The sequence below is a fragment of the Panthera onca genome, chromosome F1 (assembly GCF_046562875.1).
Source record: "Panthera onca isolate mPanOnc1 chromosome F1, mPanOnc1 haplotype 2, whole genome shotgun sequence".
NCBI classification, from domain to species: Eukaryota; Metazoa; Chordata; class Mammalia; order Carnivora; family Felidae; genus Panthera; species Panthera onca.
Window position 1 is genome coordinate 67242850 of NC_138355.1, and position 22414 is coordinate 67265263.

The 22414-nt window shown below is 56.9% G+C and overlaps 1 protein-coding gene and 1 non-coding gene across 4 annotated transcripts in view; both read left to right on the forward strand.

Annotated features, from left to right (window-relative positions):
- The window catches only part of KCNJ10 (potassium inwardly rectifying channel subfamily J member 10), a 28457-nt gene extending 13570 nt beyond the window's left edge, over positions 1–14887 (forward strand). For all 3 annotated transcript variants that reach the window (XM_060644549.3, XM_060644550.3, XM_078441245.2), the window contains one exon: positions 11959–14887. In XM_060644549.3, the coding sequence (XP_060500532.1) occupies positions 11959–13098 (1140 nt within the window). In that variant the 3' untranslated portion in view covers positions 13099–14887. The remainder of the gene's footprint in view (positions 1–11958) is intronic.
- A 5803-nt stretch (positions 14888–20690) lies between these two features.
- On the forward strand, positions 20691–20817 carry LOC132686979 (small nucleolar RNA SNORA43). Its single transcript, XR_009613929.2, has one exon. It is a non-coding gene; the product is annotated as a small nucleolar RNA SNORA43 (small nucleolar RNA).
- The last annotated feature ends 1597 nt before the right edge of the window (positions 20818–22414 follow it).

Genomic DNA, 22414 nt, shown 5'->3' on the forward strand with positions numbered 1-22414 from the left:
GGATGGAGAATAGCGCATTGGAAGCCTCTTCCGATTCTGGGGCCACGGCCAATCCTACCCCACGAGTCACTGTTCCCCTGAAAAAAGAGCATCATCAAACCCCCTGGCATATGGAGAGGCGGGGCGGGTGAAGGGCCACGGGGCTCGGAGACAGACGTTCGGGCTGAGCCATTGAACAAATGTCAGCGAGACACTTTGTCTCTCTGAGCCCCGCTTCCTCTAATTCTGTGGACACTTTCCTTCATCTGCAAAGTAGGATAATAATAATAATATCTTCATATTTGCATAAGGGCCTTACAGATTTCACGTACTTCATCTCATGTGATCCTGACCATACAATGGAAGGTTTTATTGCCTCCTTAGGTGAGGAAACTGAGCCCCGCAGAGATTAAGAGATTGACTGGAGTTCCCATAGCTAGAAAAGGACCCAGACCAGGATGGCAAATAGTGGGAAAGAATAGGTAGGGACTTTGGCTGTGACCCAGACAGGCCAGGAAAACTAATAGGCTTTGCTTGCGAGGCTAACTCCGCTTGACTGAAATGGTTCTCTGGGCCACCATGTTGAGGAAGATTCCGAGGCTCAGCGAGCAAAGGTCTGAATGGGTGATATCTGCTAGGGGTGGGAGGGGTGGGGGTGGGGTGTGCGATGGCCCCCAGGCTGTGTGGTTGACATCCCCTTCCCCCCGGGGTCAGACTGGGGGTTTCCAGTCTAAGTCCTTCCTCTATGTTAAACAATTGGGTTAAACGCAGAGATGGGCAGCTTATGAGATAACTACGGCTGGTCGCCACCTTCCGGGGGCTGGCGGTCTCTGGAGAAGGAGCCGGACGTGCTCCACGGAAGATGTGACAGGGAGACAGCAGGCGTCTGCCGAGGGCTCCGAGGCTGGGGAAGCGCAGGAGCCCCTCGCGGGCACAAGCAGGCCGACTGAAGGCCATGGTCAAGAGTGAACGGTCGCTCTACGGCCAGAAGAGGGGGTGCTTAGGGACAAGTGCTGGAAGAAGAGGCTGTGGCCATCAGAGTAGAATGGGATGGGGGGTGGGGAGGGTATGTCAGGAAGCTGCCGAAGCCGTGGAGCCCATCAGATTTCAGGCAGAACGACGGGATGGGAGGCATCCGTGTTGTTGAAGGGCCTGGGGCAGCTGAGGGGAGCAGGGGAGGAAGGTGAGGCCGGAGGCAGGGAGGCCAGATCACTGCAGCGCCCGGCGGAGGTGAGGGAGAATCCAAGGCTGAACTAAGGCCGTCTCAGGGGAGACGGAGAGACGCCCACCCGGATGTGGGGCTGGAGGGGAGCCCAGGGTGACTCTAAGGTTCTGAATGGATGGCAGTTCTGTGAAGAGGGGACAGCCCGAGGGGACTCCCTCCACCCCCTGGAGGAGAGAGGACAGGCATCGAGCACACTGATGCTGGAATGCTCCAGATAGAGGGCAGAGGTGAGAAGGGGTGAGGAGGGAGGGCTGGGCAGCTGAGGAAGGGCCACAGAGTGGCGGGAGTTGAACACCAAGGGTGGGGCCCACAGTCAGGGTCAGAGGAGAGGTCATGGCAAAAGGGCTGGGTGCAGAGGAAACAGCCAGGCACGGGTGGCAGAGAGCCTGGAGGACAGGCGGGGAGGGAGAGAGGGCTCTGTGACCCGCAGCCCGGGGACCCTGCACCGAGCTCTCCTGGAAGCCCCCACCTCCACGGGCAGGCCCTGCGCCAGCCTCCGTGCAGGTGAAGGGAAGGGAAACGCAGAGACTTTAACCCATTTGCCCCAAATCTCGAAGCCTGGAAGGAGCATGGCCATTTAAAAGGGGACCGACGTCTCCCAAACCAGGGGGCGGGGGCAAGGAGGCAAGGGGCAAGAAGGGCCAGAGGACAGAGTGCCAAGAAGGGACCACCGGCCCCGGGTCCAGGTGCTGCAGACTGCTGGCGTCGAGGCCCCGGAAACGCCCTTGGCTGTGGCGATGGGAAGGTCAGCTGTGACCTTGGAGAGAGCTCCAGAGCACTAACCACCGCCAGCTTGCGACCGAGGGCACTTGCCTCTAACGCGCTCTGTGGTGGCTGATGCTTTTACCTTTGTTGCTATTAAGTATTAACAGATCGAACCATTTGATATTGCTGACATGGGACCTGGTTTTTTGTTTTGATTGGCAATTTCTTATGGTTCAACCTAACGGTGAAAGGAGAGGGCCGGGGAGGGGGCCGGAGAGGTTGGATGGGGTGGGGGTGTGGGGGGAGCAGGCAGGGAGCACCTAGAGTGGAGGAGCCCTGCCCCCTGGTGGCGGGGAGGTAATCTCCCGCGCGGGGCTGAGGGGCACGTCTGGTGACAGCCTGGTCTCCTCCACTCCCCCGCACCTGTCTGCGCTCTGGACGGCCCCTCGGCGCAGCCGGGGGCGAACTCTCCCACTCATAACCAACCTCTCCGCGAGGATGATGCCCTCAGCCAGCATCTTGGGGCATCAGCTGGGTATAGACTCCCCCGTGGAGACTCTCAGGAGCCCCGCAGACCTCTCGGTCCTCGCCCTGCTTCTACCCAACCCGCCCAGACCCTCCGAGGTCTCCCCCGTCGAGGTGAGGAGGGGTGGGTTGACATCTGGGGGCAGTTGTTGCTCTGAGGTGAGGACCCAAGCGGGGCCAGGCCGGGAGGCTCTTGGGATTGCCGGAGCTGGGACTGAGGGGGCAGTGGCACCCCTTCGTCCTCAGCTGAACCCTGCCCGGAGCCAAGTTCCCCGCACAGGACCGGGATGTGCGGCCTCGCGGCCCCAGACGCTGGGTAGGAGCGGACACTGGCCTGCGTGATGAGTCGGGGCGGGAGGTGTGCTCGGGGTGGGGAGGCAGGGGCGTCAAGGAGGCGGTGCCCGTTTGCCGCACGTGACCGGAAGTCATCCTCCATCTAGCTGGGGAAAGAGGGGGTCCCCGAGATGCCACCCTCTGGGCAGTTCTCTGCAGGAACATGGTTCCCTGCTTGCAGGGGGCAAGAGACACTGCCGGGGGGGATGGGGGCAGAGGAAGGGGCAGTGCTCCCCGATCAGCCCACGCTGACAGGCAGGGGTGGTGCCTGGACGGAGGAGAACATCTGACATGGCCCCATCTGTGTCCCTCCCTCTCTTGACTGGAAAGCACACAGAGGGGTCAGCAGGGCCAGACAGGGGTCACAGGCTCCCAGGAAATGCTTTGACGGCTTTTAGCCTCTCTTTTGATCAGACTAGGAGAACTTTCCAAACGTTGACACAAGGGAAGAAAAGCCTATTCTTCCCTGGGCCAGGGCCTTGGTGTCAGGCCGAGGCCAGAGGATGGGAGGGAAGGGGACGGAGGCCGAGGGTGGCGGGCAGAGGCAATAGAGACTCAGCTGGAAAGGCAGGCCCCCGGACACGCTCGCTGCCCTCCTGTCCCCACCTCCACCTCCAGGGAGCATCTGGCTCCCTTTCTATTTGTTTATTTTCTTTGGGGCAGGACAGGAGGGAGATTAATGAATAAAGCCATCCCGTCTGAAAAGAACCCCAAACCAACTCCATTTTTCTTGCAGCCTCGAGGGCTTATGTAACCCGGCGCTTTTCTTACTGGCCTCTCTCTCGTACCCGTCCCTCTTCCCCTCTCCCCCTCTCTGCGTTAAGAGCACTCGGAAGCCCAGAACTGCTTCTTTTCAGGCCCCAAAGCTGCCCAGCCATCTCCTTGGAAGCCTCCAGGGTCGCTATTCAACTTGGAGTCAGTGTCCAAAGAAGAGATAATATATTTGGGGACAGGAGGCTGAGTGGCTGTTTCCTCTCTCTCTCTCCCGACGTGGGGGGAGGGCTCGGGCCGGACGCGGGGTCTTAAAGCCAGGAGGGACCTTGATAATCCTCAGACACAGCGCCCCGGAGACGGACCCACCGACTGGTCCTGAAAGGCAGAAGGGAGGGAATGTTCCCTGAGAAGATACAGACATGAGCCCTCACCTGTCACACGTCGGATGTCCTTGAAATCTGTTTTGTCTCTTAAATTAGGTAAAATTTTCATTCCACTCTCTGTCTGTTGTTGGTTTAGGATGAAAACAAGATTTCCCCTCAAAGTCTTTGAGCAAAATTGAAACCACAGGAAAAATGCATTTAATCCTGTGGCCTCGAGGACCTCCTGGCCCACTAGTCTGAGAAGTGGGGGGCCAATGCAACAAACGCCCTTAGTCCCCGATTAAGGAAACAATGGTTTGATGGGCTCGGACACTGCCCAAGGTCACCGCTGTCAGTGGCAGAGATGAGGCTGGCCCCTAAGTTTCTTGCTTCCCCGTCCAGCCCACTCTGCACGCGGTGACATTGCCTCTTAGCTCCTGGCAGGGTCTTAAAACACCCTTGCTTTTTGCCTCCTTCCACCTCCAGGATGTTGTGCTCAGACACACGCCTCGCTCACTGTCCCGGGTGAGCCTGGCCTCGGGTTCTGAGGCCGATGGTGCCCCAAACCCCTCAGTTTGTGTACAGGGCTTGCCCAACACACAGCACTTGAGCGAGGCGGGCAGGTGCTGGCACGGAACGGTGGGTACCCCAAAGGCGGGTTTCCAGCCAGACGCTCATGATGCCCACGCCCCCTAGTGGTGGCTTCAGGGACACCTTTGAGCCTAAAGCGACTGGACTGATTCACACCAAGAGCGGGTCCCGGAGGAAACTGCCCCCCTTTCTGATCCCATTTCCAGCCCCTAGATCAAGAGGCTCTTTCCTGGAGGGAGGAAGCGGGGAGAACAGGAGGGTAGGGGGCTTACAATGCCTCTCCTGACCCCTGGGCCTCAGGATGTAGACGGAGGGCAGAGTGTGATGGGGAATTCACAGGTCTGAGCTCTGCCTGCACCTCGCCACCTTCACAAAGCACATCTCCAGGGTGAGACACGGGAGGCTGAGGGACGATCCAGACAGATGTGCGCGGGGGGAGCAGACCGACAGGAAGGTGACAAGGACGGAAGGGGAAACGCACGTTAGTATCAGCCGGCACGACGTACCAGGGGCCGAGTGGGCAGCAAGGACGGCGGAAAAGGTGGGAAGGCAGTTGGGACCAGAGTCCGAGGAGGAAATGGGGACAGTAGGGACCTGCCACGCCAGCCTAAGAGAACAGATCATGGGACGCAGAGATCACAATAAAAGAGCATCGCCGCCAATCATGAGATGCACTCTGGGTGTCACTGCTGGGGACACTGCTGTCCTGCTAACCTGTCAGCAGGTCGAAGCGTCACCTCCTCTGGTGGCTGAGTGTGGAACTTGCCCAGTGGAGGCAAATTCGCTAGTATTAGCCTGAAGCTATAGGAGGAAGGACTTTGGAATCCAGCCAAAAGCTTGGCTCTGTTGCTTGTAAGTTGCGTCTCCTGGCCTCCCCGAATGTCAGCTTCGTCCCCTGCCCTCCCCTCCCCTCCCCTCCCCTGCCCTCCCCTCCCTTGCCCTCCCCTTCCCTTCCCCTCTCTCTCCTCCCCTTCCCTGAAGCACCTTCTCTCTGACCCCCTAGCCCCCAGCCTCCAAGTGTCTAAATCCTGGCTAACCTTCAGACCCGCCGGTCCCAATGCCACCTTTCTCTGTAAAAAGCCTTTCTTGAGTGAGACAGCCAGGTGTGGAGGGAAAACCCAGCTCCTGGCTGGTAGTCACTGAGTTGGTTTCCTGGCCTAAAAGGGGATAATAACATTCTTATGGAGTGCTCCCTTGAGCCAAATGTCGCCTTTCCCTTTGCACATCCCCCCAGTGCCTCACGGATACCTCGTCTGTGGCCCTTACCACCTCCTGCCTGCTTTATGGCTGCCTCCCTTTGGGCTTGGCAGGTCCTCAAGGCCAGAACCTACGTCGAATTCATCTCTGTGGCTCCGGGGTCTGTCGTCCTTAGAACCTGGCACCCAGGAGATGCTAAAGAAAGCGTCTGTCATGTAAATGCGGGGAACTGCCAGGTACTTCCCGCGGCGGCCGCGTCATTACACACGAGGACATCTTTTCCTTGCTTGCACATCTATTAGTGTTGGCGACCAGTTATTGGGGTTTCCGTGTGTTCAGGAGAAAGAGAAAACATATGAAAAGTCAAGAGCAAAGAGGGAGGGAGGATGGAGAGCCTCGGAGGAGAGGCTCTGGGCCCAAGCGAAGTTCTGTCCGTCCGTGCGGGACGAGAGCTCCCACCGTGCGGGAAGGGGCGGTCCGTTCTCTCCCTTCTGCTCATTCACTCACTCCAGAAATACTCCTGGAGCACCTACTATGTGTCCTAATCGTACGTCGGGGTAGTGAAAACGTAGTATGCCTGGATCCTTACTTCAGTAAGCTTATTTGTAGCAGAAGATGGGCGCTATGCCAGATCGATGTCCCATAAAACGTACAGACGGTGATATATATGCGCGTGTATATGGAGGGTCAGAGGAGGGAGGTATTAATTGAAGCTGTGGGGATCAGGGGCTTCATTTATCCTGGGCTCTGAAGGATATTTCAGTACGTAGGGACAAGGACAGAGGGGAGGCGAGGGAGGGAGAAGAGCACGAACGCATGGGTGCGTAGGGCAGGGACCAGCCGGTTTGCCCAAAGCCATAGGAGAAAAGAGGTGGGAGATGAGGCTGGAAAGGAGGTTTGCAAACAGATCAGGGAAGGCCACCTGTGCCCGGCTGAGTCTGGTCTCTCCTAGATCGATAACGCAGAGACACGGACATTTCCTGAGCTGGGGACGGCACTGAGACGGTGACACTATAATGAAAAGCCGGTGGGCTCGGGAGACAGGGGACCCGAGCCTGAGACCAGCCGCACAGTCCAAGTCAGTCACCTCCCCCAGCCTCAGGTTCCTCCGCCACGAGACAAGGAGTCTGATCTTAACCCTCCGTAGGTACTGAACCTGGGTAAATGCTCTCGGGTTCGTGATCGGAGGTGTGCTTCGGGGAGAGAGAGCGGGCGTCGCGGTGTGGGAAGGACTCGGGGAGAGAAAGAGCGGACAGGTGAGTGGGAGGCCGAAAGGCAGAGAGGACCCGACGTCAGGCCGGGAGATGAGAGGAAGGGACACGAGTGGAAATTGGCAGTTGTGTGACGCATGTTGGCGTGGCGAGAGTCTGAGTGTGGTAACTCAGGATGATGGCGTCCTCAGCTGTTCGGGAACCCAGGATTCGTTCCCATCGGGGAATGAACACAGGTGGTGTTAGGGCCCAAAGCTCCTTTCAGGCAAGTCGTCACAGAAAACAGATGGAGCCTTTGCCCAGGGTCCCTTCCCTGCCTCTCCAGCCTGACCGGTTTTAGAAGGTGCACGGCTCTCCCCTGTGCCTTCTGCCACGGCCCCGGGTGGGGGTTGACGCATCTTTTCCAGGCACGTAACTTGGCGTAGCTCACTCCCCTGCCCACCGCCACGGCCAGGCTCAGTCTCTCTCTCCATCTGGCGTGGCCCACTCCCGTGTCCACGGCCACGGCCAAGCTCAGGCTCTCTCTCCATCTGGCGTGGCCCACTCCCGTGTTCACGGCTACGGCCAAGCTCAGGCTCTCTCTGCATCTGGCGTGGCCCACTCCCATGTCCACGGCCACGGCCAAGCTGTCTCTGTCTGCATCCTCCCGCTGACCCAGAGGGGAGATGGTCGGGTGCCTTGGGACTTGCTTTCTCCTGCCTTTGAAGCTCGTATCTGTAACCCCCTGCAGCATTAGTGGAGCCAGGGTAAGCCTGGGTCCCTCCCCCTGTGTCGCGGCTCCACCTCGAGGTCTCCGGAGGCTCGGCGGCCAGTCTCCCGGGAGCTAAACCAAGGCTGCAGCCCTCACTCGGGCCTCTCTGGATCCGGATCAGCTTTCGTCCCCTTCCTCAGTCTTTGGTAATAAACTGTACCCGGTGCTGGGGAAACAGGCGAGAGTCACGGTCCACGGCCTTAAATGAAGACCTCACAGCTGACAAACCACGGCAGAGCGCTCAGATGGTCTAACGTAGGAACGTGTACAAGGCCCAGGCTTCACGGACCCACGCTGGGGTGAGGCCTGGGGGATGGGGAGCACCGATTATTTCTTGGATGGTCAGGGAAGGCTTCAAAAAGGGGGCAAGTCACCCTCGAGTCGAGAGAGATCGGCAGGAGGTCCTCAGGCAGGCACGGAGCCAGCGACGCCACGGCAGGTCCAAAGGCAGAAAGGGTGAAGCGGTGAGGCCCTCCGCGGAGCTGGAGCCCGGGGTGCGGGTGGACAAGCGGCAGGAATCATGCCGCCAAGTAGGCAGAGACTAAACCATGCAGGGCCTTGAATGCTAGGCTCAGAGGTTGCATTTGATCCCCAAAGCGGTAGGATTGATTTTAGTCACGACGGTCACGACAGCTGGGTGTCCTCGCTCCAGAGCAGAGCTGTGCTCCAGAGGGGCTCTGACAAACCCACCCATTCTGGAGAATAACTGACTCCCGAGCTCGCAGGCGAATCCAGGTTACCTGCAGCGTGAGTCTGGACCTGGGGGGAAGCGGGCCGGGCACCCCCGTGGGTCTGATGGCCCTGGTCTTAGAAAGAATCATTAGTACATTCCTTAGAGACGGAAGTTGATGGTGTCCCCTTCCCTCTGTTCACCACTTGGGGGCTGGTTTCACCGTCAGACTGTGTCCCTGGGATCTGGCGGGGACCGGGCTGGGGACACAGCACCCCCTGGAGGCAGGACTGTGTGTGTGCCCGGCAGGGCTGGGGCTGCTCCCTTCCCAGGAGCCCGGCCAGCTTGGGGGTGGGGGCGTGGTGGATTGTTTGTCCGCTTCTGCCTCTCGCCCCCTCGGAGAACAAAGCTGCCTGGCCGTGGGAGGTGGCGTGGCAGCTGGGGGACAGCCGGACGAGGCGGAGAGAAAGGCTGGCACCGCAGGCACGCAGCTGGAGGCGGCTGTCACAACAGAGTTCCAGCCAGTGGCCAAAATCTCCGTCCGGTGCCGTGAACGCCCAGCCCCGACGCCGGGCTCCGTGTTCCCCGCACAGGGCCCCGCAGAGGCGCTTTCCCCAGACCACGGCACCCGTGAGAATGGACCCGGGTACACGGAAGCGGTTGTTGCAAAAGTCCTGGGGGCGCCTGGCTGGCTCGGTCGGTGGGGCGCGTGACTCTTGATCTCGGGGTTGGGAGTTCGAGCCCCGCGTTGGGTGTGGAATCTACTTAAAAACAACAACAACAACAACAACATAACTAAATAAATAAAAAGAAAAAAAAAAGCGTTCTGGACCGGATCCCAAAGCCCTGGGTTCTGGTTCCAACTCTACCTTTAATCTACTTGGGGCAAATCTCCTGAGCCTGTTTCTAATGACTTCTGTACTTACTTCATAGTGTGAGGGCCAAATTACATATTTTACGGACTGCGATGGGATAACATCATCACAGGCTATTGTTTGGGGAGGATAAGCGAGGCTTCCCTTGGGCCCCAAGAGCTTCCGTGCCTGAAGTCAGGCGGAATCTTTCCTCAGCACAAAGCTAGGACTTTGAGGATGGGTCCCCGAATGTCGCCCTAGGATGTCCGGGGTAGCGATGGCGCGGAAGGGGCAGGCATCCTGTCCCCCGTGAGGGTAGGTGAGAGCCTGCACCTCCTCTGTGGACTCTGCGAAGTGCAAGTCCATCCTGCCCTTGGACACCCCCAGGCACGGAGCGCTGTCTGCCTCCCGAGAAGCTCTTTCACATTTGGCTGTCATGATCGTTACATTGTGCCTTGTCGTCTGGATCTGGAATCTTTTCCTCTGTGGTGTGGATTCATCGGTGCTGGCGGTTCCTCTTGGAGCTCCAAGAGCAGGTCCAAACCCCTGTTCGTGTGATCGCCCTTCAAACCAAGTATTTGCGATCCGGAATTGCTCAGATAATCTTTGGGCCCAAATACGCAACCCAACATTTATCCTTTTTGTTAGACTTAGCCCATTCCTCTGGCTCCTTTTGGGTCCTAATTCTGCCCCAGACCTTGCATTTGCCATCTGTCCCAGCTTTGTGTCACCCTCGTAACTGGCGGCCGTGTGTTCTATAGTTCTGAATAAAATTAATGTTGCAAACAGGGGCGCCTGGGTGGCTCAGTCGGCTAGGCGTCTGACTCTTGGTCTCGGCTCAGGTCACGAACTCGCGGTTTGTGAGTTCGAGCCCCGCATCGGGCTCTCTGCTGACGGTGAGGAGCCTGCTTGGGATTCTCTCTCCCTCTCTGCGCCGCCCTAGGGGCACCTGGGTGGCTCAGTCGGTTAAGCGTCCGACTTGGGCTCAGGTCATGATCTCACGGTTCAAGAGTTCAAGTCCCGCATCGCGCTCTGTGCGGACAGCCCAGAGCCTGGAGCCTGCTTCCGATTCTGTGTCTCCCTCCCTCTCTCTCTCTGCCCCTCCCTCATTCGTGCTCTGTCTCTCTCTCTCTCTCTCTCTCTCTCAAAAATAAATAAAAACATTAAAAAAATAAAAAAAAAGAAACTAAAATAAAAAAGTTATGTTCACTCATCCACAGCTTTCCAGGGCTTCCTCCATCCGCTGATAGTTTCTCAGAGTCTCTCAGGAAGGTTCCACATCTTTTCCAGTTTGAGGATCAAACGAGAAGGCACGCTAATGGGCGAGCTTTAAAATGGTAGAGGTGTGGGGGCTGTGCTTTGTCTTTACTGCTGCTATTGAGTACTGAAGGGGGCTATACCTGGGCTCGAATCGTAATTCTCCAAACCTCAGAATTATAAAGCTTCCCTTTTGCTCCAAAGTAGATAAGGGTATTGGGAAGTGGACAAAAGTCCCAAGTGGACGAGCGCTGGTAAGCAGGCTCCTGGCTGCCTCTGAACATTCCGGGATTCTCATCCATTGGTGACCGCCAATTCAGGGTCCACTTGGGTGGGGGGTTTAAACGGGCCCAAATAATTTAGTTTTCCAGATGTCGGGCCGTGGGGAAGATGGGGTAAGGGAGCAGCGTGAAGAATGATAATGCGATGGCCCAGATATTTTGGAATGGAGAAGGAGATGAGGTTCTCTGTTCTCCAAGAAGGACCCAAATCCCTGGAGATCACCCTCCTTCTTCCCAGAAGGTCTGGTCATCAGATCCAGAGTCCAAGGGTTCAGTGATTGGAATCCTATCTCTGCTGGAAAAGTACAAGCTACTCCTTGGGCAGAGCTACCGGCACCTTGCGTGAAGCGAGCTGTCTCCTATTTCAGAGCCTTGTCCCACTTTCTTCCATCAGGACAAACAACGATCCTGAATTTGAGCTCGTGCGGACGTGACCGCTAATCCACACCAACTCTCCTACCTCACCCAGTCAAGGCCACTCTGCCGCCTCTGACCTGGCATTTCCCTCTGCACCGCCAGGAGGCCTCGGCGTGGTGGTTCCCTCCTCCTTTCCCATCGCTCAGCTCTTTCTGCTCAGGTCCTGCCCGTGCTATTCCCAACGCCACCTGACCCAGACCCAATTCCCCCGGATGATGCAAATAGATGACGGTGATGGCGATGATAAAGTAGTAATAATAATATGCAGTGAAATGGTCCAGGTCCTTAGAAAACATCTCAAAGGGTAGCAGGTTGGGCAGTTTCCGTTGTTTTCTGAGCCAGATGAGTCCCCTGGTTGTCACCAGTGAGTACTGCCCTGGGGCTAGGGGAAAGGCAGGGAAATGAAGGGTTTGTGTGTTTTCGGTGGGGGGGGGGTGGCCTGGAAGGATTTCAACAGGATAGTCTTTCTTGCCCTGCCATTTATGAGGGTGGGGAGGGATCCTATTTCAGAATGAGAGATCTTGACAGAACTGGTTTTGCGGGGAAGAGAGACCAGTAGAACGCTTTCCTCTGGCCCCACCTTCCAGGACCTGTGCTTGTTACAGAGAATCACAAAGATCAGACCTCCCTGCGATTATCTGCTCCCTGAATGTGTCTGGCTCACCAGGCTGGGAGTTCTTGGAGAGCAAGGGTGAGGTCATTTGCATTGTTGGCCTACCAGCGGCCTGCACGGCGCCCGGCGAATAGCGAGTGCTCAGTAAATACGCGCTAACGGTAAGATCGGTGACCCCGAAACGCACGTCACTTCTTCCTTCGCCGTGGGCGGTGGCCAGGAGTTGGCTGGCCTCCTGCAATAACCCCCGCTGTGCCGTCTCGCTCCCTCCAGATGACGTCGGTGGCCAAGGTGTACTACAGTCAGACCACTCAGACGGAGAGCCGGCCCCTCGTGGGCCCAGGGGTCCGACGGCGGAGGGTCCTGACAAAAGACGGCCGCAGCAACGTCAGGATGGAGCACATCGCCGACAAGCGCTTCCTGTACCTCAAGGACCTGTGGACGACCTTCATCGACATGCAGTGGCGCTACAAGCTTCTGCTCTTCTCCGCGACCTTCGCGGGCACCTGGTTCCTCTTCGGCGTCGTGTGGTACCTGGTGGCCGTGGCCCACGGAGACCTGCTGGAGCTGGGCCCCCCGGCCAACCACACCCCCTGCGTGGTGCAGGTGCACACGCTCACCGGGGCCTTCCTCTTCTCCCTCGAGTCCCAGACCACCATCGGCTACGGCTTCCGCTACATCAGCGAGGAGTGCCCGCTGGCCATCGTGCTGCTGATCGCCCAGCTGGTGCTCACCACCATCCTGGAAATCTTCATCACGGGCACCTTCCTGGCCAAGATCGCGCGGCCCAAGAAGCGGGCCGAGACCATCCGTTTCAGCCAGCACGCGGTCGTGGCCGCCCACGACGGGAAGCCCTGCCTCATGATCCGCGTCGCCAACATGCGGAAGAGCCTCCTCATCGGCTGCCAGGTGACGGGCAAACTGCTCCAGACCCACCAGACCAGAGAGGGCGAGAACATCCGGCTCAACCAGGTCAACGTCACTTTCCAGGTGGACACGGCCTCGGACAGCCCCTTCCTCATTCTGCCCCTCACCTTCTACCACGTGGTGGATGAGACCAGCCCCTTGAAAGACCTCCCCCTCCGCAGCGGGGAGGGGGACTTCGAGCTGGTGCTGATCCTAAGCGGGACGGTGGAATCCACCAGCGCCACCTGCCAGGTGCGCACCTCCTACCTGCCCGAGGAGATCCTCTGGGGCTACGAGTTCACGCCCGCCATCTCGCTGTCAGCCAGCGGCAAGTACATAGCCGACTTCAGCCTTTTTGACCAGGTCGTGAAGGTGGCCCCTCCCAGCGGCCTCCGCGACAGCGCCGTGCGCTACGGGGACCCCGAGAAGCTCAAGCTGGAGGAGTCCTTGAGGGAGCAAGCGGAGAAGGAGGGTGGCGCCCTCAGTGTGCGTATCAGCAACGTCTGATGGCCCGCGGCCCCGCCCACCCCGTCTCTCTGGTCTCTCCTCTTTCGGCAGCCCCGGGGGACGGCCGTCACCCAGGCCAGCTGGAGAGCCCCCGGAAGCACCCATTCTCCACTCCCTCCGCTTTAACCTGGCGGCCCGTGGGTGGGCGAGGCCAACTGGAGTCCGAGCTTTCCTTCCATCGGCCCCTTCGGCCCAGCCCACCCCTCCCCAAGATACGCAACTCCCCGACACCAGGATGGGGGAAGGAGAGGGAAGATTAAGGCTGAGGTGGCTCAGGACGCATCGGCCACGCTTGGAGACTCACATCGGGAGGACCGCGCAGTTGGATGGATAGACTCCCCCCCCCCCACCCCCACCTCCCACCGCCACCACCGCCACCGTGAAGTTTGGTGGCCTGGGGCCGGAGCCCCCACCCGCCTCTAATTTCCCACCCAGCTAGTTCCCTAAGGCAAGACTCCGATGGTTGTTTTGGAGTCCGCGCCCTCAGAAATACGGGAATCCGGAATTAATTGATCCTGGGTTCTCTACCAACCCCTGTTGAAAGGAGTCAGGGTTTCTCATAGCGTAATTTCTGCTGGCACATTCTGACTAGAACCTTGGTCACCCCCGTTTTCCTTTCTATCTTCTCCAGTGGACCCTGTCTTAGGGTACCCAGTTTTCTCACAAAGCCGCCTCCGCTCTCAGAGAATAGAGGTTGACGTGCGCCCATCCCGGAATCTGAACCCTTCGGTGTGGAGTGACGAATGCAGAGCCCTCGTCCAAAGCCCTGACCCTATCCTCCAGACAGCCCTGGGGGGGGATCTGTCTCCTGTGACCCGTGGATGGGATGGCCCTTGCCGGTATGTTCCCAACCCCCACGGAAAGGTCTGGAAATGGTGTTCCAGGTACTTACAGGGCACAGATTCCCAAGGAAAGCGACATTAACCCTACCATGCAGGACGAGTACATTCTCAGACCTCCAGACTGCTGTGTGGAGCCTCTGGGAATTGGGGGTGCTTTATGAGGGTTTGGGCTGGGGCAGAACTCTGGCTGGCGGACACCATTCTCCCTGTCACCCTTCTGAGGTGTCAGCTGTTTCACTAGGCAGTGCTGGGAGGGAGGGAGACTATACTTCCTGACCCAACCACCGGGGTCTCCCTGAGCCATTCCCGAGACTTGGGCAAAGTGGGCACGGGTCCCATCTCCACTCCCCTCTGCCGTGAAGAGGAAGAAGTTAAAGGGTACGCTTTAGATCAACCTCAGGCCAGTCCTTGTTCCCTGGTGGGGACTGTGGGAGGGGCCAAGAAGGGCGTTTGGGCACCAGAACGTTCTCTAAAGCCCCAAGCCCCAAGAGTGCCTCCCGGTCTCATGTAGGTGCCAAGGAACTGCCCCCGTGCCCCCACGGGGGCTTGGCAGAGAGTCCTTGTGCGAATGCAGTGGCAGTTTAAGGTGGACTCAGCCAACCGTTACGAGCTCCAACACTCGCACAGGCCGTGGACACGCGTCTGCGTGCCGAGCTTCAGAGAAACGCACGGTTCTGAGGCTGGACCTGTGGTCACGGCTCACGCGACTGCACCAGGCCCCCTTCTATGCAGCTCTCCTTGAACTCAACTCCATTTTGAAACTGAAGACCCTTCGTTCTTCCCTGACCGTAAACCCCACCAACGCTCCCTAGCTCTCAAGAAAACGAGGACCAGAAAAACTTGAAAATCTGATACAGAGAACAGAAGGCAAAGAGCCAGTTTCTGGGCTCTCGACTTTATTCAACGTTAGACTTACCTGATTTCTTTCTGTGTGTAAGGGCCCAAAATACTGGAGTGTGTGCGTGTGTGCGCGTGTGTGTGTGCGTGTACCTTCTCCATCAGCAAGCCATCCTGTGCTAGTTTCTTCTGTGCATGGCTGTGTCCCTCCTGAGGGAAATCCTCTCTCCCGAGTGCCCCGCTGTCTATTCTAGGCCCCCAGACTCAGATTCTTGCATAACAAAATAAGGACATTTTCTGCCTTAACCTTTTTGATTCTCCTCCCAGACCCCAGACTTTGCTCTAAGCTGCACTTTAAATCATACTGTCCTTTTAACACAACCTGGCTTCCTCTGCCATAAGCCTCCCTGGAGGACAACGCTTCCCCCCCCCACCCTAACCGGCTCTTTGTATCACCCCCTCTTCCTCGGAGCTGAAATCCTTTCTCCGGCTGTCGGACAAGCTTTATAAGCAGCCACGTCTGGTGAGCAGTGGGTCCCCTGACCACAGCAACCATGGACTTGGGATGTCAGGAGAGCACTGGGCACCCATGTTAACCGGGAGATTCCAGACGGGCAAACAAGCGACAGGGAGGGTACTCAGGGTGTGACGAAGACAGAGGGTGGTGCTGAGGGACCTGGTGAAATCACGAAGCCGGAGTCTCCCTTGGACTAGCGGACGAGTCGTAGGCGGAGGCTTGGGAAGTAGCACATGGTACAAATGGAAGGTTTACCTAAGGAGAAAGCGACAGAGATAATATATATATGTAGACAGATGTATGTATATAGATGTTTATAGGACCAAATATACTGAATGTACAGAAAGGAGATCTTAGCATGGGGGCAGTTCTGTTGCTCTGGTTCGGGGGGAGGGCTCCCCAGATTTCCAGACTTCTGCCCAGTGATCCTGCTCTCCATGCGGAGACAGCTGATGAGGCTTTCAGGTTTGAGGACGGGAGAGGGAGGCGTGGAAGCCGCTCTTCAGATGCCCATGAGGCTGCTGACAACCCCTGCGTGCTGAGGCCCGGGAGGAGGGGGACAGGAGGACACGGGGGGAGGATGCTTGGGCCACGGGCATCTAGAGTCCACTTAACGCTGCGCGCTCCGCCCCAGCAGTGTCCTGTCACTGTAGCACTTTTTTTTTTTGGTTTTAAAATAAAAAGCACCTTCTGTTTCCTGGTCTTGAAGTCCGCTGTTTTTCCTTCTTCTACAGGGGTGGGGGGGGGGACTGCAGTCCCAGCCCCGTGGCGCGCGGGCGGGGTGGGGGGGCTGTCACACCAGAAGCTGACCCCTCGGGGGGGGTGGGAGGCATGGATGGGGATGTCCCCACCCTAGACTCCAAACGCCGGGACTGCACAGGTGTTGGGCTGCGGACGAGCCCCGAGACAGAGCCCCAGCCCTCGCCCTGGCTGCATCCGGCCCCGACACTGTCTATGCCGGGAGTCCTACTACCGGCACCGGGCATCGGGGAGGGCGGGGTGAAAAGGGGGAATGGGGCCACCCGCCCCACGGGAGGCTTCTGAAATCCTGACTCTGTGCTTCACCTCGTTAGCCACGGCCCACCCCTGCCAGCTAAGAAGACCTTGCAAAGATTTCCCTGTGAGGCCCCAGCAGGGAAGGGCAGGCAGTTCTCACACCGCTGCAAGTCGGGGACGCTGCCCCCTCCCCTCGGCTGCTACCGGGTCCTCCCCGCGCCGGTTAACCTAGTGTCTCTGTAAGAAAACCCACCGCCTGGGCTGTAGCGTCTGCACGGCCCGTGGGCTTCGGATCGGCCGGTTCTGCCGAAGCACACGTGTCCAGGGACGGCTTTTCCGTTCCCCGCGTTCAGACGAAACCAGCTCTTTTTACCTGGTTAAAAAAGACGTGAGCTTCTTCGGTTTATTTTATTTTAGTCTGTTCACAACATGCTGCTAAACAAAATGGGACGAATCTCTGCTCTAAGTGGAAGCCAATCCTAGTACGGGGCCGAACTCACAGGCCTGAGGGAAGGGAGGGTGGAGTGAGGCGGGGACAGAAGAAGGGAGCATGTGGCCAGGCCCCTCCCCTTTCCCACTGCCCTCCCTCCTTCTGGGATCTCCCTTCATCAACCTCATCAACCTCGGGGGCCTTTAGTTTAGCAAATCCCTTTCACACTCGACTTTGGTTTTTTTTTAAAGACCCAGAAATGTGGATATTGGCTCAGCTCAATCTGGGAAAGCCCAGGTGCTTTGGGTCCCGGGCACTGTGCCCTTCCAGCCGGTGATTCACGAGCCCGATTTCCCTTCCATGCTACCGTGTGCGCGCACTCCTTACACATCCTCGAGGCTCTCCAAGCCCGTTCATTTAACTGTGGGGCATCTTGTCCCGACATTCAGAGAAATGGGTTTCTCTTCTACGCTTACCCAGCACTCACCCGAAAAAGATCTGGTTGTCGGTCCCCGGTCCCGAACCCTCTCTGACAAGTAACACATCCTGGAGTCACTGACTCCTGTTCCCTAGAAATGGAAGGACAGAGGGAGGAGGAGGGAGAATACGGGTCTCGTATCATCATCAACAGATGTTTTACCCATGACATTTTCCGCAACACTAGTTTAGGGACGAGCCAGTCGTAAGACACGGGAGACAGAGGATGTAGGAAACATCCAGTCCCTCAAACTTTGAAGAAACTTGCAAACTTGTGTGGAAAACAAGACAGAGCCACAAGTCACGGGCACCGAGGCCAATGGCAGGTGGCATCCGCTAAGGACCAGGTATGCCATTTACAACACGTGCTAGAGAGTGAGACCTCGGGGGACAACAATAGTTCACAGGGACAAGCACCAGGCAAGGGAGGATAACAATCTACAAGGTCTGGCTAGAACACATTTGATGGAACGTTCAAGAAACATCAGCAAATGCTGAGTTCCTCTCATGTGGATGGTAAGAGTACCGTTCGAGGAACAGGGATAGAAGACATGACACCTGCCATGAGGGATGGACGGCCTCACTGGGCTTTGCTCTGCTCTCCTGCGCAACTCCCTCCTGTCCGCCAACCCCAAGCCTTGCTAACTCTTACGACGCCCTTCTCAGACCAAAACGCTTGTTAAAACCTATGGCTTGGGGCGCCCGGGTGGCTCAGTCGGTTGAGCGTCCGACTTCGGCTCAGGTCATGATCTCGCGGTGTGTGAGTTCGAGGCCCGCGTCGGGCTCTGTGCGGACAGCTCGGGGCCTGCAGCCTGCTTCGGATTCTGTGTCTCCCTCTCTCTCTCCGCCCCTCCCTTGCTCATGCTCTGTCTCTCCTGTCTCAGAAACAAATAAACATTAAAAAAAAAAAAAAAAAAAAAAGCTATGGCTTCGCCACATACCCCCCTTTCATAGCACTTATCAGGGTGGCAACTTCACTTGTGAATGATCTCACTGATGTCGGTCTTGCTCACCAGACTTTAAGTGCCATGTGAACGGGACTCATGTCGGGGTTTGGTCACGGGCACGGCTGGCACTTAGCCCAGGACCTGCATGTATGCTACTCAAGAAGGGAAGAGGGAGGGAAGGAACTTGCCTGGAGTTCACACCGCTAGTATACAGTGGAGCTCATACGTCTGTTAAACACCCACGGAAGACTTAGGTAGCAGATTTCCTAAGGCATGACGCAATTAACTGATTAAAAACAAAAAATAGAACAGACACTAAACTCTACTGTTCTGCAACGAGAGATCATTCCCACTAGTTAAGGTCTAGGGAGAGTTGACATAGGAGTAGAGGTTGGAATCCGGCATCCGGCTTACCAACAGTAGGTAAGGAAGTGAAAAGAAATTCGGCCCTTTGTAGATGGTACAGCATGAGCAAAAGCATGGCAGGAAGAAAGCACAAGGCTTAAGTAAGGGATGGGTAATAAAGCCGCAACAGAGGGCTTTATAGGTGAATAGATGGCAAAGGTAGGGTAATGGAGGGACTGAATGGCACGTTAAATGGCCCATTATTTTTTTTCTGTAGGCAGTTGGGAGCCATTGAAAATGTTTGAGGAAGGAAAGGATCTAATTAAAGGGCTGTTTACGGCTATCAGCCTAGCAGCAGGATTGAGAGACAGGAGACACTAAACCAGTTAAAAGACCTACAAAAGCTTGGGGGGAGGGGCGGGGGGGGGGAGGTAAGCACCACAGACCCTCGTGTAGTGTAGGTGGTCAGGACGTATGATTAAATGGAGTTGTTGGAGGTCTGGACTAAGGTACAGGATGCTGAGCCTGAAAAGAATTAGGAATCGATCAAAAAGAAATGACAAAACGGGAAATATAAGCAAGATCCATGCAAAAGAGTGACTGAATCGGTCAGTATTCCAGCAGAAACCAGATGGTGCACTCCAAGGGCTAATATGGAGAGGACTCGGTGAAGGGATTTTTACAAAGGTGTGGGCAGGGCTAATAAACCAACAAGGGCTGGTGAGGCACCCAGGGACTCCTGACAGCAGGAAGCCTTTAGCAGTCTTAAACCTGCCCGGAAGGTTACTGGAACCTGGTGAGAGTTGGAGGCAAAGGGAGGGGGCTGGAGTAGCTCCAGTGGAAGTCAGGGTCTCAGGCAGCCGAACTCAGCCACTGCCAAAGATCTGCTAGTCCCCGCCACTGGCCTATTCTGATGGGGAGCCAGAGGGCAGGGGAGGCCGCGTGACGCTGCCCAGAACAGGGCAGAAAAGATGGAGAGTAGATCTGGAAAGGTAATGAGAGCAAGAGATCAATGAGAGGAGGCAGAGAGGGAGATCAGAGTTCACCAGCAACATTTTATTTGCAGGTTAGCCACACGGTAGTTAGAAATGATCTGAGCCAGGGGAGCCTGGGTGGCTCAGTCGGTTCAGCGTCCGACTTTGGCTCAGGTCATGATCTCACGGCTCGGGAGTTGGAGCCCCACATCGGGCTCTGTGCTGACAGTGCAGAGCCTGGAGCCTGCTTCGGATTCTGTGTCCCTCTCTGGCTCTGCCCCTCCCTGCTCAATCTCTCTCTCTCTCAAGAATCAATAAACATTAAAAAAAGAAAAAATTAAAAAAAAAAAAAAAAAGATCTGAGCCAGATAGAATTGCTTTTGCTTTCCAGCTCTGCCTTTAGGTCATGATGTGACTTAGGAAAAAAATTACTTGACCTTCGTTGAGTCCTGCTTTCTTCATTTGGGAAGGCAGGGTATCCACCTTGCGTGGTAAGTGTCGAGCACGATGCCTGACACACTGCAAACAAGGCCTCAACAGAGCCGGCTGTTTGAAGTCATCATCACCGCCATCACCAGCAGGACGATGCGCTGTCACTACAGACGCAGCCACGGTACCAAAACGACGGTTAAAAGGAACTATCCACATAAGGCACGTCGTTACACCGAGGCACACAAAAGGAGAAAAAGGTATCGGGATATAAATATGGAGTGTCCACGATTAATACGGTTCATCCAAAGGATAAATGTAAATTGCATGATGGATGAACAGGGCAAGGGAGAGCAGTCCTGGGAGCTGCACGCTGAGGCTGAATGGACTCACCTACTCTGTAAAACCTGTAAGTCAATATCTGCCCGACATTTCTAATGCGCCTAACATGGCAGTCAGTTATGAGTGACTGAAAAGAAACTAAGGATAAGGTATCATCCCTAACCTCAGAAACCCAACAATCTCATTGAAAGCTTACGAATAGAACCTGAAATACATGAGGACATCCTGTGGTTCTGCAGACCAAGTGCAGTGAGTGTCCAAGAAGGGAAAGAGCTAACGGGCTGGAGTCCTTGGTGAGAAATTCAGGGGAGCATGGTCGGGGGAGGGGGGGGTGGCCGGGGAGGAAGGGGACGGAAGCTGAGACAGGTGAAGGACATCAGAGAGAGAAAAGCGCTGGGAGTAGGGAGTCCTCCGAGGATGCCACCCTAGAGGGACTCTGGTCAGAGGACGATCCAGATTGCCCTGCAGGTGCCGGACCTGCTGTTCTGCTGCACCTGTGACGTTGGGGCAAAGAGGAAATGGCTGTTTCCACGCTCAGTGCTCACAACGGTGAGCACTAAGCACGGTCTGTAGCCCCACGTGCCCCACAGCTGCCGCGGAGGCAGTTTTTATGTGCACGTGGCAGGAGACCTGCCTTTGGGCTTCTAGCTGGGAACGCCGAGCAAGGCACTAACCGCTTTGGTTTTCAGGTTCTTTGTCTATAAAAGGAGACTTGTCATGAGGGTTACAGGAGATGTGCATAGAGAAGAGCATGTGACCGGCCTCTGGCACAACGGGGACTGACCAGGAAGAGGGTCTCCCTCGTGGAAGTGCTCATTCTGTAGGTCTGTCTGGGGTAGGGCTTTCTGGAAGTCTGGGCAAGTGTGTTGTGTACCCCCGGCTGCTATGAGTGGCCTGGGTCCTGCCGTTGCTCCCTGCGGGGGCTTCCAGGCCCTGTGCCCACACACCCTGCTCTAAGGACACTTGAGACAAACAGAGAACTCTTAGCTGAACAGGAGGCAGGCTGGGAAGGAGAGAGACAGCAGAGGGCCACACCTGGCTTTGTCCTGCCAGGGAGACATGATGGGGCGACCGGCAGCCAGCAGTGGGCTAACTATAACCCTATAAGCAGCCCTCTAAACCAGGGCACTGGAGAGTGGAGAGGGGTTGTTTTTGGTAACCCCACTGCGGGTAGCGGGTGTGACCACGGCTAAAAAAAATAAAAATTTTAGATTAAAAAAAAAAAAAAAAAAAAAGAGGAACGTCCAAAATCAATTCAACTTGTACAGAATGCCTACTACCAGCCTGCTAATGTGTTAGGCGCTGAGGCACAGAAAAAGAACAAGATAGTCTCTGTTCTCAAAGAACTCAAGGCGGCCCGACGGAAAACGAGGGAAGCGAGAGGAACAAAAAATCGGGTATCACAAGGCAGTGCGACAAATGCTGTAACAGAGACTGGTCATTCCGTAAGAGAGGGCCGGAGCACCGGGATGGCAGGCACCGGCCAGGGCTTAGGTAGCAGGCAGGGTCTCGTGCGGGAACGACCTAGAGCTTAGAGGCCCCTGCACCCCAATCCGTCCACCCTCGGCGGAAAGGAGGCAACTACATCACACTGCGGATGAAACCATAATCTGAGAGCCAGGACGTGCTTTTTAAGGCCGGAAGGGTCGAATTGCTGGCTGGGGACGGGAAGGCCACCTTGACACAAGGAAGGGCCAACTCCGCAGCGGCGAGACCCGGGGACACCTTCCCCGCTCCCTCCCACCCAGGGCTGCCGGACAAAACAGCAGCCGTCCAGTTCGGTTCCAGTCCGGGCACACGAGGCATAGTTTCAACATATAGGCGCTTCCCGAGTACTCACGGGGCACGCACGCTGGGCCCGGCCCACACGCCCCGGTTCCCGGCGGGCTGGCGGAGGGACGCCCAACAAGCGATCGCGGGTCATCTTCCCTTCATCCGCGGGTCTCCGGCCCGGGGGACGCGGCCCGAAGTTCGTCCCGTCCCAGGCTCCGTCTCCGCTGACCGGAGATGCGGCGGGGGAACAGGCGGCACGCGCAGAGCTAAGCCGCCGCGACTCCGGGACCACGCCGGCCGCCCTCCGGGAGCCAGGGCACCACGCCTCCCTCAAGGACCGGAAGTCCCGCCCCCGCCGAGCGAAGGCGCGGCAGCGACACAGCCAATCCAGAGGAAGGCACGCTCGG